Below are 14,924 nucleotides of genomic sequence, written 5' to 3'. Positions count from 1 at the left end.
TGTACTGAATAGACTATTTTAAAAATAATTTGAATTACATGATTGTGTTTTGACTGTGTGTGCAATATGTAAAAACACTGTCATAACCAGATTAAGTCATTATTCCCATTTCTACTTATCTGAATAAGACAGCTATTGTTTACAATTTTGTAAACATAATTTAAACATCATGTAAATGATTTTAGAATATCTGTTGTAACAGAAAATAAATTTATATTTTTAATGTTATTTAGTTATTTATTTAATGTGCGAGCAAAACTATTTATGCAGGATGAAAAGTTGTAGAAGTGCGCAGTGTAGAAATAAAGAAAATAATAAGAATTGATTTAAATAAATGAAAAAATGCACTAAAAACCTAATATTTTTTCCTTTTAAATATATTTAAGATGCATTTTATGCAGAAAAAAAATAGTAAATTATGATCTATCAGCCTCACTGACATACGCCAGTATTGACTGCTTTATTGATCCAGTGCTTATTTTAGAGTGAAATTAAATTTGAATAGACTATCTATAGTATTATGCATCTCATAATGTATCTTTTCCTCAGCTTCAAATCAACTATGACAGGAATATGGGCAATTTGATTGTTCATGTGCTACAAGCTAGAAACCTCGCTCCTAGAGAAAACAACGGATATACAGACCCCTTCGTTAAGGTCTATCTCTTGCCAGGGAGAGGGTGAGTATCCCTGTGCACATGATTCTGTGTGTGTGTGTGTGTGTGTGTGTGTGTGTGTGTGTGTGTGTGTGTGTGTGTGCGCACAAGTGTTAAAGTGATAGTAAGAGTGAAGAATGAAAGATTTAGAGAGTCTTTACAGTACGTACTACATATATTTATTTTATGTTTGTCCTTGTCCACATATATAAATGTTGTAATTGTGCTTAATTTATTGTCTGATTTTTTTTTAAGTTACTTGAATCTTGAGTCACTTAATTTAGTTATTTTACCCTTTTTTTTTAATCGCTCCTATTATTGTTTTACTCTTGATCTTCTAAAAATCACTTTTTTCTTCAATATCAAGATTCTGCAAGTGCGCCTGTAGCTCCATTGTACCCCTTTACAAATTATTCCATAATAATTACAGTGGAATGAAAATGTCAAAAATGCTTAATAATGAACTTAAATGCTGTATGGCAGAATAAAAAAAAATGTTACTGATAATAACTTGAATATCAAGTGGGCTTAAAGGTCTCCCTTCCTGGGCAGAAGTCCTCACCTCTTTAGTACAGAAATGACTTATTGGAAGGCTAAAGTGGAAGAGATCTTCCTTAGAGAAGTCAATTTTTATTAGCTTAGCCTTCCCCTCTTAACATGCTACCTAGTAATCAAGCTCAGTGTCTCGGAGTGCAGAGACAGCACAATCAATATGGCTTCCACCAGTATGGGGTGTGTAATGCTATATCTGCCATCTCCTAATGGCCATATCTGCAGTGTTTATGAGATTAGTTCCTATTACCTGCACAAATGATCCTTTTGTCTGGCGCTAAAAGCCCCACAGCCACGACTCCACCTGGACCGTGACTTTTTGAGGGGTTCCTGTTTACCCTTTCCTTGGATTCTCTGACTGTTGTCTGTTTGTCTGTCTACTTTTACTTTGCATTCCATACAAATCTCCGGATTGGTTCAGCCAAGTCATGGTTGTCCAGAACGCAAGGTAGCGTGGCGTTTCTGTTCTTTTCATTTTGCTTTTTCATTGGTGTGTGTGTGTGTGTGTGTTTGGATTTCCTTTCTTTCATTATCTAGCTGTCATTCATGTGGTGAAACCTACTGCGTCATCTGTGCGGTGTCTCAGATCTACCTCAAAGCAACCTCTACCTCTGATGTTTGTTTGATGTCAATAAATTCCCTCAAAGTCAGTAAATATTAAGTACAGTTGTGCAACTCTACCATTATGCAAATTCACACCAGCTCATTGTAAGAGTCAATTGCTTCTGTATGCTTGCATAGATTGCCCATAAATTCATGTAGAAGATGGAATTTCAACCTTTTAGTCTGTTATCTGATAATGTCATTATCATCATTGGTGGCATGGACCGTAGATGTATCGGTGTTGCCTCTTGTAAGGTCATCGCTTTATGAAACTCCACTAGCCTCAAGTGTGGCTATAAATATGCTACATTTGAAATCCATAATCTAAGTTTATTGCTCCTTGTATCCTGTCTCCACATAATAACCTCTCAGTGCTGAGAACAAGAGAAGGATAAAGTATGTTCAGAAGACTCAGAACCCAGAGTGGAACCAGACTGTCATTTACAAAAACATCCATCTAGAGCAGGTAAGTACGACATACATGATCATATATATATATACACACACACACTACTGTATAAAAGTTTAAGGACACATTTAAGTGTCCCTATTTTCTATTTCATGAAAATTAGAATCTTTTGAATTATATTATTACAAATATTCTATACATTTGTATTTATTATAACTCTTAATTGTTATGTTTTCATTTTTATTACCGTAAAAGTAAATGTATAGATATATAGTTGTTCTGTACCTATGCATTTACTTATAAATGATCAGATTTTATATAGTTATTTCCTATTTGAAGAATATAAATTCAGTTCAAGCATATTGTTTCAAAACATTAACCAGTTCTGCTGATCTCTTCTAAAAGATTATATTTATATATTCCGTTCCTATTGTTGGATTACAAATTTATAAAATGATAAATCTAGGTTCCAATGTAATAGTATAACTATTTATATAACTATATATAAACTGAAACAGTGTGTTTTACATTTTGAGGTAAAGATGATGACATTCTAAGATGAAGTCAGGCAGCCCAGGTGTCTGAGACATTAACCTTTTGTCTTTAGGCACTTCCTGACCATTTGGGTGATACTGTCAGGCTGATTGGATTAGCACCTATGCATTTGAATCATACTGTTATGCTGATGATGTCAGGGCTAGGGAAATTCTGGTAATGGGCCGATTCCTGTACTGTATTTGAATTCTTTGTTTAGATTGTCTCCACCTCTGTATCCCTCCCCCTCGAAATGTATATAAACTACAATGCATACTGTTTGAGTCAGACTTGGATGACTACAGCGACTACTGCGAGTTCTCAATAAAGAGTAACTTATCCCAAAGTCTCCTGGTCTCTGCTTTGACGAAGGAAAAAGTTTCCAACAGTTTGTTCCCCCTTTGAGAGTTCTAATAACTCTCACAAAATACAAATTTAGACACTTAAAAGTTCATTCTTGTAACTTGTGATCGTTACAGGCACATAGCACATGCTCTGTGTTGATTTTCTGTAATTGCATGCTGACACAGAAAACAAACATGCAATTAGGGTCCGTGAAGTTCTTACGGGTAATAGTCTTTTCTGGTTGGAACTGTCATTTTCTCGTGAGAGGCGTGAGTCATTTGTTGAATGAAACACTTGATACTGTGGACGCATAGATAGTACGCCAGTAGGAGAAACAACAGAAGAATTGCTATTTCCTTGATCCACAGCCAGGGTTTACCTAAGTTTCCGAACCATGAAGAATTATCTTCAGTCATCTTGTGTATTTTTTTCTGAAAGATCAAAAATGTCTTGTTGGATCTTGTTAGTAGTACGACAATCTTGATCATGTTGATGGATGACTGAAGTTCCCGTATGTGAGTCTCTGCGTTGTGTATTTTTTTTGTTTGTTCTGTCTTCCGTGACAGTTGGCTCGGCAGTGGGTCTAGTTGTTTTTTAGAGGTTGTGATTTCATACGCAGGTGAGGAGGTCGGTACGTATGGGTCTCGGGACAGCCATCAAGTGGTATCTGCACAGAGTAAGAAAGAAAACAAAAGACGACAGAGCAGTATTTGTTCTAAAAGATTGCAAACACTAGGGTTGTGTCCTTTGTTCGATCTGAGTCTGCTATTGTTGTTCCTTCTTTCCCTATTTCTTAATTCCTGCGACACCTAAGGAACAGTGAGGTAAGGATGGACTAGTGGATGGGGAAGGCCTATGAGGGAGTCTTCACCGCAGGGTTGGCCCCCGAAGCCTGTTGCATTCGGTTCTTCCCTGGGCTCTCACTGGTCTGTGTGTCCTAGTTTGTCCCTGTAGTTGGTGTACGAACTTTACTGTGCGACATCTCCATCCTCTAATGGAACATCAGTCATAACAAACATCATAACCCAGAGAGGATAGGTGAGTGACTGGAGTGTGCTGTAGTATAGCTTTGAAGGCTGTGAGTGTACTTAGCTAGCGTTCTCTCAATGGAAGGACGTGACAGTCACCTTCCTGTTATTTAAATTACAAAGGATCTTTCATCTTTGTTGTACATTACTAGTGAAGTTAAGCACTCACAGCCCTAACAGTTAACACCTGAGCAAGCTGCTCCAACAGTTCGGTGAAGTGGGGAGGGGCTGCTTCAGATAAGTAAGTAGACTGAGTAGGAGCTGAGTAAAGCTGTTAATTTCTCCTAATGTCTTTTTACTTTTCCTACACTCTTTCATCCAGTGTCCAGTTTTGCCACAGTAATGACAACTGCCCTCCTTCTTAGGACATTTACGTTTCTGGTGGTTCTCTGTATTGACCTTATAGGATGCTGCTGCAATCTTTACTCTGGCTTTAACATCAGCATCTCTTTCCCATGTAGCTAACCTGTCTAGGTTACTTCTGAGAGTTCTGTTAGACCAAGTTAGATCTAGAAATGGCAAGGCTCTTCTGTATTCAGCTACAAGGCCATCTGCCCAGATGCGGACTAGGGGTCCTTTGTCATCTAACACACTTTCAGAATCATCAACTATTCCACTGTAAGTTACGGCTGACTGACAAAACCTTTCAGTGTATTCACTTACAGTTTCTTCTTCCCTTTGCACACAGTTAGTGATTCTGGACCAGTCTATTTTGGGTCCCATGATATTCTTTAGAATTTTCAAAACACCTTCTCTCAAATCGCCTTTACTTGCATGTTGTAGTTCAGAAGTAACAGCAGACTCAAAACTGTTGAATTCAGATTCAGTTAGAATTTCTGACATTAGCTGTGTGACTTCTGCCAACGACATGTCATAGAGACGCATTTTGCTGATCAATGCTCTTCTAAATTCAGAAAAATTTGTGCGTGCTGAGGGTAAACTCTGGGATAGTCTCTCTATATCTTTAGGTCCTAGCACTTTGGCAACAGTTTGTATTTGGACAACAGAAGAGTTGGGAGGAACACTTTCAGTTCCCTCAATTCCCTGAGATCTTCTCCTAGCGCCACATACCTTCACTGAATCTACAGGCACATCAGTTACTGATTGGATGGTTACATCTGTTTCAAAGAAAGCTTTTAAGTCAGGATAATTGTTATCAGGCTGACTAACTTCTTCCACATCAGTTTTTGCTGAAGCTTTGTTTCGGTTCAATTTCTTAGTCAAAGAGGATACTCTAGCACGGAGCTCTTTGTTCTGTTCCTCTAGCTCTGAGTTACGCTGAGACTGTTGTGTAGCTAGCGCTAAACCAAATTCTCTGTGGCAGCATATAATGCCTTTCACGTTGTTCTTGCGAATACATGCTCCTAGTACCTTTTTACACTCATCTACCGACCAAGTCTTGTCTGGATGAATCTCATATTTCTGCGTTAGTTCTTGTCTAACTTTCTCAGTGACTATTAGGTTCATTTGTACTCCTAACAGTGATTTGAATTCGCTATCTGACCACAAAGGAGTCGCTAGACCACCTTTTTCAGTTGTGGGGATCAGTCTAGCATTCTTTCTAAACATATTGTGAGTTTCTTTGTTACCACACAATCAAAACACTAAAACTTCTCTGTTCAACAGAGGGTATGCTTGTTAACACATCAACTATTGTTAACCTTCCTTGCCAGAGCAACGGATAACGCAAATTACTAGCACTTTACGCTAATCTTCTCTGCCGAAACAGAGGGTCACAAATATTAGCACGTAATGCTAATCTTCCCTGCCTGAACAGAGGATAACCAATTCTTCCCTGCCTGAACAGAGGGTCACAAATATTAGCACGTAATGCTAATCTTCCCTGCCTGAACAGAGGATGAATCTTCTCTGACTACACAGAGGATAAATCACCTTCCCTGGTAAAGCAGAGGATAAATCTTCCCTAACTTTACAGAGGATAAACCTTCTCTAGCAACGTAGAGGATAAACTAGTCTGTTAAACAACCTTCCCTGATTAGACAGAGGATAACGAATATTAACATGTAATGCTAATCTTCCCTGCCTGAACAGAGGATAAATTTCATCTCTAAAAGAAAACTTTAGAGGATAACTTAGTTAACCAAACCCTACAGCTGTCTGTTAACTCTTCTCTGACGGCGCAGAGGATAATACATTTGTACTGGTCTTAAAGGTTCTTTTGGATAGAGTGGCACTCACCAACCCTTGGTTTTACAGAAAGATTCAGTCTGGAACACAGTCAGATCTTTGAGCTTGAAGTTTCAATCTGGATTCAGGTGAGGAGCTCTATCCGGGTCACGGCACCAAAACTGTTGGAAACATTTTCCTTCGTCAAAGCAGAGACCAGGAGACTTTGGGATAAGTTACTCTTTATTGAGAACTCGCAGTAGTCGCTGTAGTCATCCAAGTCTGACTCAAACAGTATGCATTGTAGTTTATATACATTTCGAGGGGGAGGGATACAGAGGTGGAGACAATCTAAACAAAGAATTCAAATACAGTACAGGAATCGGCCCATTACCAGAATTTCCCTAGCCCTGACATCATCAGCATAACAGTATGATTCAAATGCATAGGTGCTAATCCAATCAGCCTGACAGTATCACCCAAATGGTCAGGAAGTGCCTAAAGACAAAAGGTTAATGTCTCAGACACCTGGGCTGCCTGACTTCATCTTAGAATGTCATCATCTTTACCTCAAAATGTAAAACACACTGTTTCAGTTTATATATAGTTATATAAATAGTTATACTATTACATTGGAACCTAGATTTATCATTTTATAAATTTGTAATCCAACACTATATAGTTATTTCCTGTTTGGGGACCATACATTTGAGTTCAAACTAATTGTTTCAAAATATTAACCAGTTCTCTTATCTCTTCTAAAAGATCATATCTATATAACAAAACTCTCCCTTTGTGTGCTTTTCTCTCTATTTTTTCTCTCTTTTTCCTCTTTATTACAACTCATCTTTCATCTCACTCAAGATCTATATACAGTAAGGTTACAGCTTATATAGTCCAAGGAATATGCACAAATCTTTTTACATGTAATTAAAGTAGTCAAAAACACAAGGGAAGTTACATCGCAGTCACATCCCCCATGTGTCCCATTTTTTCAATCCAAACTTGGCTTTCCATGCTTGAAAACTCTGAAAGTTGACCCAGTTGTGCTGTCATTGCTATGCTGTTTACTGAGTCACAGATTTCATGTTAAAAGATGTTTATGCCTTGATGAATTATGTCTTTTTCCTGCATCTGACTGAAAATGTTTGTGTGTGTGTGTGTGTGTGTGTGTGTGTGTGTGTGTGTGTGTGTGTGTGTGTGTGTGTGTGTGTGTGTGTGTGTGTGTGTGTGTTTGTGTTCGGCTTAGCTGAAGAAGAAAACTCTGGAGGTTACTGTGTGGGATTATGACAGATATTCCTCAAATGATTTCCTGGGAGAAGTGAGTGTTATAAGATAAAAGTGTTCTGTGCACCCCCTCCCAAAAAAAATGTCTATGAAGTCAGATGAGTAAATTTAAATCTTTTAAAATATATATATATATATATTTTTTTTAAGGTGCTCATTGATCTCTCAAACACGGCTCAGCTGGATAACACGCCTCGCTGGCACCCTCTAAAGGAGCAAAGCGAGAGTATTCAGCATGGAAGGACCCACCCTCCACAGGGGCCCGGCGGCTCTGGGGGACTCGGAGGTCAGGGCGGCCCTGGCAGTCAGGGAGGCCCTGGAGGACCAGGAGGTTCTGGAGGTCAAGGAGGGCAACTGGGGAACCAGCAGTCCCCTAAAACTTCTGTCATCAAGAGCCGAAGTCACGGCATTTTCCCTGACCCCGCTAAAGGTAGGTCATGCATACTTAACAAAAATACACACAGGAATCACACAGGTGGTAACTAGTGCAACTTGTTTTAGAATATCATTCAAAAGTTTTAGCCAGTACATTTTTTTTTTACTTTTTTTTTCTTATAATCTCTTATAAATCACTAAGGCTGTTTGGTCAAAATATAGTTTCAAAAAAATTGAAATATTATTGCAATTTAAAATAACTGTTTTCTATTTTAATAGAATTTAAAATGTAAAATTCCTGTTATGCCAAAGCTGAATTTTCAGCATCATTACTCCAGTCTTCAGTGTCACTTGATCCTTCAAAAATGATTTTAATATGCTGCTTTGGTGCTCAAGAAACATTTCTTATTTTATTAATGTTGAAAATAGTTGTACTGCTTTTAATATCCTTGTGGAAACCATGATACACATTTTTTTCCTCAGGATTTTTTCCTTGCTGAATATATGTATTCATTTCTTTCAAACAATAAAAAAACAGTAGTGTATAATTAACAGGTGATGGAAGGTTTAACATTTGGGATCAGTGCTGGATTAATGGAGGGCATGTACTGTATGTTCACAGACACGCAGGTCTCTACAATAGAAAAGTCCCACAGTAGTCCCGGCAGCTCCAAATCGTCCTCTGAGGGTCATTTGCGCTCCCATGGCCCCTCACGCAGCCAGAGCAAAGGCAGCGTCACTCAAGCCCACCTGGAAGAGGCCGGGAACGCCATCGCTGCAGCTGAGGCTGCAGTGCAACAGGCCCGATTCCATCCAAGTAACCCTTACTACTTCACATGAGCTCACGGCCTATCTGTTCTTTTTCTTTCTTTCTTTCTTTCTTTCTTTCTTTCTTTCTTTCTTTCTTTCTCTTTCTTTCTTCCTTTCTGTCTGTCCTCTCGTTCTTGCACTCTTCCGCTATTTCGTTTCCATTCCCTCTCATCCTCACTTTTCTGACACATTTTTTTTTTCAATTAGTTTGGTTTTTGTTTTCATCATTTTATGTTGATAAATTAAAGCCTACACCTAAAATCACTAAATAAAAATATCTAACGTAATATTTAATAATCCACAAAATAGAAAATATCTTAATGACTATTCAAGCAATAGTTGGCCCAAAATTGAAAATTTTTTGAAAATGTACTCATCTTCAGAAAAATTTGATTCTTCTAAAGTACTTTTTAAACCTCCCAGCATTTAAATTACATTTGCATACTGAGTGGCAAAATAGAAATGATTGCATTATAAAGATTTAAATTTTTAATAAAGCCTATAAAACCCTAAATAATTTAAACAACCAATGGGCCTCATTCATGAAACACGAGCAGAACGAATTTTTGTGTAAATCGTTCGTAAATCCGTTCTGGCGTAAATTTTCGGATTCATAAAAATGTTCGTAATTTCAAAACGTTAGTTGCTACGAAAGAAATTTACACCTGCTCCCTACCAGGTGTAAATGGTGCGTAAAACATCCGAATGTTTTGCTCATTGATGGCGCTACATTTTAATAAAAATATTTAGGCCTACCTTACATAATCACGTATGTATCACGCAGCATTTTTGTAAAATAATATACAGTAATTATATACAGTATGTTGTGTTTTTGATTTTACTATTATTATGAACACCAGTAATAGAATCTGCAAACTTAACACTTAAGCCTAATTAAATAATTAATTACTTCTGTTAGGGATGTATAATTAGACTTACAATTATTACAAAAATGGTTTTCTATAAAATCGTCAGAATCAGGCATAACAGTAAACATTTTCTATGGCTGATATAGCGCTATTGCTTGATTTGGCAGACAGAGCGCTGCATAAAAGACGTATTTTTAGAGACCGTGCAGACTTGCTTGCAGGGAATGATGACTGGTTGATTAGTCGTTTCAGACTACCCAGACCACTTCTTTTGTATTTATGCAATATATTGGAGGCCAAACTCAGAAGGGAAACCAGAAGATCCCACAGCATTCCTGCACACTTGCAGGTGCTGTCCGTGCTTGGTTTTTTGGCAACAGGAACATTCCAGCGGGAGATTGCAGACAGGTCAGGAATATCTCAGTCATCCATGAGTCGCATCATCCCAGATGTTCTTGATGGCCTAATACGGCTACTGCCTCAATATATAAAATTCCCCTATAATCTGGTTCATCAGTTGGAGGTGAAGCAGAGATTCTTTGCAATTGCAAACCTGCCAAATGTCATCGGGGCAATTGACTGCACACATATTCGCATCAAGGCGCCATCAAATTATGCATTTGCATTTCTAAATAGGAAAAACTATCATTCCATCAATGTGCAACTAATTTGTGACGCTAAATGCGCACTACTTAATGTAGTGGCCCGCTGGCCGGGTGGAACCCATGATAGTTTCATCCTTCGGAGCAGCTCAATTTGCAGACATTTGGACAGTGGTGCAGTTGAAGATGGATGGCTAATTGGTATGTAAACCCTGTTTTTATAAATAACTGTTGGCCTGTTTTAATTTTCCCTCCCCCCTCACACTTAGGTGACAGTGGTTAACCCCTGACACCATGGCTTATGACCCCTTTGATAAATCCCCAAAGCCGGCAGGAACAGGCATACAATGAAGCACACGCAAAAACCTGGTCAGTTGTTGAACGCACAAACGGGATCTTAAAGGGACGCTGGCGGTGTTTGGACACATCAGGTGGTACACTATTATACAGACCAGAAAAAGTTTGCAAAATAATACTGGCCTGCTGCGTTCTACACAACATTGCCATGGAACATGGTCTGCCAGACCCAGAGGATATACTTAGACCCGAGCGTGGTATGGTGCCTCCAAGGTCGCCTATCCGAAAAATGGTCATACCTGTGGCTGCAGTTGCAAAGCGACAGGAACTAATTCTACATTTCCAGGGGTGTATGTATGCGATTTAAAACAAGCACACAAAATAGTTTCTGTAAAGTTATTTTTTATGTTTAATTACGTCACATATTTCTCGGATGCTTGCATTTATTTCCTTTAACGTGTTATTTATTGCCAACACAGCTTCACAAATTTTGTCTTGCTTATCCACCACTTCTTGACTTAAAACCGTCTGTGCAGAGCCAACACTGCGGGTTGGTGCGGAATAGGTTACCGGTCCAGATGCCGTAGAAGTTATGGGTCTGGTTATCGCTTCAGTGGTCTCATGGCCGGACACAGTTGGCATTTGTCTGTCTTTACAAAGAATAAAAAAAATAAAAATAAAAATCAGCTGAAAAGTGCATTTCCTCAAATTACTATATCTCTTAGTTTTAACACTTTCAAATTGACCTAAATTGTTTAATAAAACTGTAGCCTTACCACCTGACTGTGGCGAAATGTTTTCCTGCAAGGGAGGTTCATCACTGTCACCATCGGGAATTATACCTGACAGAGAGGGTTCACCGAGTATACTGATGATGCGTTCATCGCATGCAGATACGTTCGATGATGATGGTGGTCCTCCTCCTGTTTGTATACGATTTTGTCGAAATGAAGTAATGCGTTTTTTGCAGTCAAGCTTCATGTCGAACCATTTCCTTTTAACTTCCGGGACAGTTCGATTAACAGATGAAACTGCATTAACAGCATCTGTAATGTGCTGCCAAGATTCCTTTTTTTTAGGACCTGATACTCCAGTATGTACACTTGAAAATAAAATGTTGCGTTTGGAATGCACTTCTGATATTAAAACTTCAATTTCTGCATCTGAGAAATTCTTCTTTTTCATTCGCTTTTGAGAGGACATTATGAAATCCTTATTTTCGTTTCATAATATGATGCCCATATATAGTTGACAGTCGTAATTCATTGTGAATGAGCGTGCACGAGCGCCCTATTTACCAATGATTGGAATTCATTAACATACGCATGTTTAATTATCAAATCGGACGTTTACGAAGCATTTGTGAATCCAGAGGAGAGTTTTCGGGAAGGTCTGTTTTACGCGCAAATTACTCGGAATTTACTCCTATATTTACGAATGTTTCATGAATGAGGCCCAATGTCTGTTAAACTCCCGTCCATAAATCGAATATCACAAACCTGCCTTCAGCTGTAGTAAAACTTGGGTCAGCAATTAAAAATGTTATTTCCCAGATAAAATTTCATGTCAGACATTCAGGTTTAGTGTTTCTTTGTAACACAGCAAATTTTGTAGTAGCAGAGGAGGCATTTGTTGCATTAAAAAAATAAAAAAATAAAATAAAAATCCCTCAAAGTACTGCATAAATCTTTCCTGCCGTCATAGAGATGCTAAATTTGGAAAACACTTCACACTGACATCCAGAGCATGATGAACCCCTCTGTTACCTCATTCCCCCTTGCAAGTAAAATCCCAGGCCCTTACCCTCAAATCAAACCCATATCTATGTCCGCATGACTGTGGTGTGTAAAAATCATAAGCTGGTTTCATGTGAGGGCGACCATGCAATCTCTGGATGAGATCATGTAGAGACAGCCCCATCTAAAGGCAGAACTGGCCCCATACTGATCACACAACATCTTCCAGCCAATGAGAACAAAGTATCGAGTCAGATGACCATCATGGAGGGATCTCTGCTAGAGGAGGTGAGAGACACGTGACTCCTCCCTCTCTCTAAATATAAGACTAAAATAAGCACTAACAACACCTCCAGTATAGAAGCAAAACACGAAAATGTTTAAATCTAAAATCAAGGCAGCCATGATATTTGCATAAAAATCTATTCTGTTTTTAAACAGATGTTTAACATTATTTTAAAATGAGTGCATTACCTTTCATTTCACTGTGATGGTCTCTCTTTTTTTAGTTCTCTTATCTTTTCTGTCCATATGTAACTTTGTGTGCAAATTGCATATCCATTCTTTTTGCATAAATTGTGTTTAAGTTAGTATTGTAAATAATGAGTGCCTTGCTTAATATGGCTGATGTCTAATTGTCTGTTTGTGTATGTGTGTATTTCTACAGATAAAACAAACCACAGAATGATTGATGGGGATGCATACACTCTGGACAGTGAAGAAAACTTGGGGACTAACGCTCTGGACAGTGCCATATTTCAGGTCCCTCAGCTGTAAGTATGCCTGTTCCCTCCTGTAATTGCAATTAATCTGTGTTCTGTGGATTTCAGTGTATCCAGTGGACTGATAGATTGATATGTTGGATGATATTTGGCTGTTTTGAGATTATGTGCATTGGCCTAGGCTATAACCATGCTGGGCTGCATTTCCCAAAAGCACTGTAAGCCTAAATTGATCGTAGCTCCATTGGTTTCAATGGGTTTTAATCTTAAAATGCTTTTGGGAAACCCAGACCAGGCCTGGATTAACAGTGATAGTGCCACCAGTTTTGCCAATGTATATTGCAATTTTTTTTTTTGTTTATTTCAATAATCTTTGAATTAATTCTGAGTAAATATCGGGTTGAGTTGTGACACTAACCCAATTTTTTATTTTTATTTTTTTTTTACATTTGAGTATATGTCCTTTGCTTTTAATCAGCAAAAGAGATAATAAATAAAACAGTAGGGTCCAAAATTGTTGAGACCACTATAAATGCTCTATTTTAATAATAAGTAATTCTATATTTTATTTACAATTATGATTATATTTAGATTAAATAATACCTTTTAAAACTAGTGTCAGTAATGTTAATGTTAATGCATTTATTTAAACAAAAATATTGTAAAAAATAGTAATGTAGTGAAATATTACAGTTTAAAATAACTGTTTTCTATTTTAATAAATAAATAAAAAACAGAAATCATTATAATATGCTGATTTAGTGCTTATTTTTATTATTAGTTGTGTGTTCAATATTTTCCGGTGAAAGAAAAATATTAAAACTAACAAATAAGTAAAATAAATAAGTAAATAAGAATTTAAATGCAATATTTTTTAGCTACAACTGTATAAATATCTGCATTAAGAAACCCAAATAGTTGACATCTAATCTTGTATATCCAAATAGTAAAAAGTTGTAGTTCTCACACTTTTCTTTTCCATCAGGAAAAACATTCCGAATGGAACAGATAAAAGCAGAGGACTTGAATCTTTGAACCTGTCTGATTCAGAAGGTAACAGTCTCTTTTCAATCGCAGTTTCATTTACATGTTCACTTCACATGCAGTCTACTTTTAGACATTTCCATGCTCAATAGCAGTGAACCTCATGAGAACGAAATAAAATTGGCAAACTGTGAGTCATAATAGGGCTTTGAACCGTCAGGTCAGGTTCACCCCTGAGGTTGAATTAGCGCTTGTCTGAAAGCTGTTGAGGAGACTAACAACCTGTTAGACAGAGGAAAACAGCAGTCATCCCCTTCTGTTCCGCTCTACTGTGTCACTGCCATACACTGCTGAATAATTCATCACAGCACAGGGTGTGTGTTTTTGTTGCTGTCAAAGGAGACAGACGTCGACACAACAAAACATGGACTCTAAGTGTGTCATGAGCATGGCAAAGTGTCAAAAGTGCATTAATGAACATTTTTGTTTATCTTTGTACAACATAATGAACATTACACGAAACATTGTTTTGCCACTGATTTCTTGTTCTGTAATCTATTTCAGTATACTGCTCTATGTTTTATATCATATAAATATATATTTTGTATTAACAGTTAAATAAAGATTTTGTCTGCTTAGATTCCCAGCTTTTCCATTTTGCTCAGTATAAAAATTGCAATTCCACACCTGCCCACTATTTCCCACCACTTATATTAACTTCAAATCTATCTATCTATCTATCTATCTATCTATCTATCTATCTATCTATCTATCTATCTATCTATCTATCTATCTATCTATCTATCTATCTATCTATCTATCTATCTATGGCTGTAGGTAAGATGATGGGAGAGATCAAGGTTGCTCTGAAGAAGGAAATGAAGACTGAAGGAGAGCAGCTGGTTCTTGAGATCCTGCAGTGTAGAAACATCACCTACAAGTTCAAATCTCCAGACCACCTACCTGGTAATGAAACTTTCCTTAAACA

At 37.6% G+C, this 14,924-nt stretch overlaps 1 protein-coding gene across 1 annotated transcript in view; it reads left to right on the top strand.

Moving 5' to 3' along the window:
- The window catches only part of pclob (piccolo presynaptic cytomatrix protein b), a gene marked incomplete at its 3' end in the record, with an annotated part of 69,140 nt that overhangs the window by 53,062 nt on the left and 1,154 nt on the right, over positions 1 to 14,924 (top strand). The window contains exons 21-29 of the mRNA XM_079374277.1: positions 550 to 680; positions 1,630 to 1,656; positions 2,184 to 2,277; positions 7,504 to 7,575; positions 7,692 to 7,971; positions 8,539 to 8,733; positions 12,898 to 13,003; positions 13,938 to 14,005; positions 14,774 to 14,902. Of these exons, the coding sequence (XP_079230403.1) occupies positions 550 to 680; positions 1,630 to 1,656; positions 2,184 to 2,277; positions 7,504 to 7,575; positions 7,692 to 7,971; positions 8,539 to 8,733; positions 12,898 to 13,003; positions 13,938 to 14,005; positions 14,774 to 14,902 (1,102 nt within the window). The remainder of the gene's footprint in view (positions 1 to 549; positions 681 to 1,629; positions 1,657 to 2,183; positions 2,278 to 7,503; positions 7,576 to 7,691; positions 7,972 to 8,538; positions 8,734 to 12,897; positions 13,004 to 13,937; positions 14,006 to 14,773; positions 14,903 to 14,924) is intronic.

Source organism: Barbus barbus (assembly GCF_936440315.1).
Source record: "Barbus barbus genome assembly, chromosome: 23".
In the NCBI taxonomy this organism is placed as follows: domain Eukaryota; kingdom Metazoa; phylum Chordata; class Actinopteri; order Cypriniformes; family Cyprinidae; genus Barbus; species Barbus barbus.
This window is presented reverse-complemented; position numbering and strand designations above follow the sequence as displayed.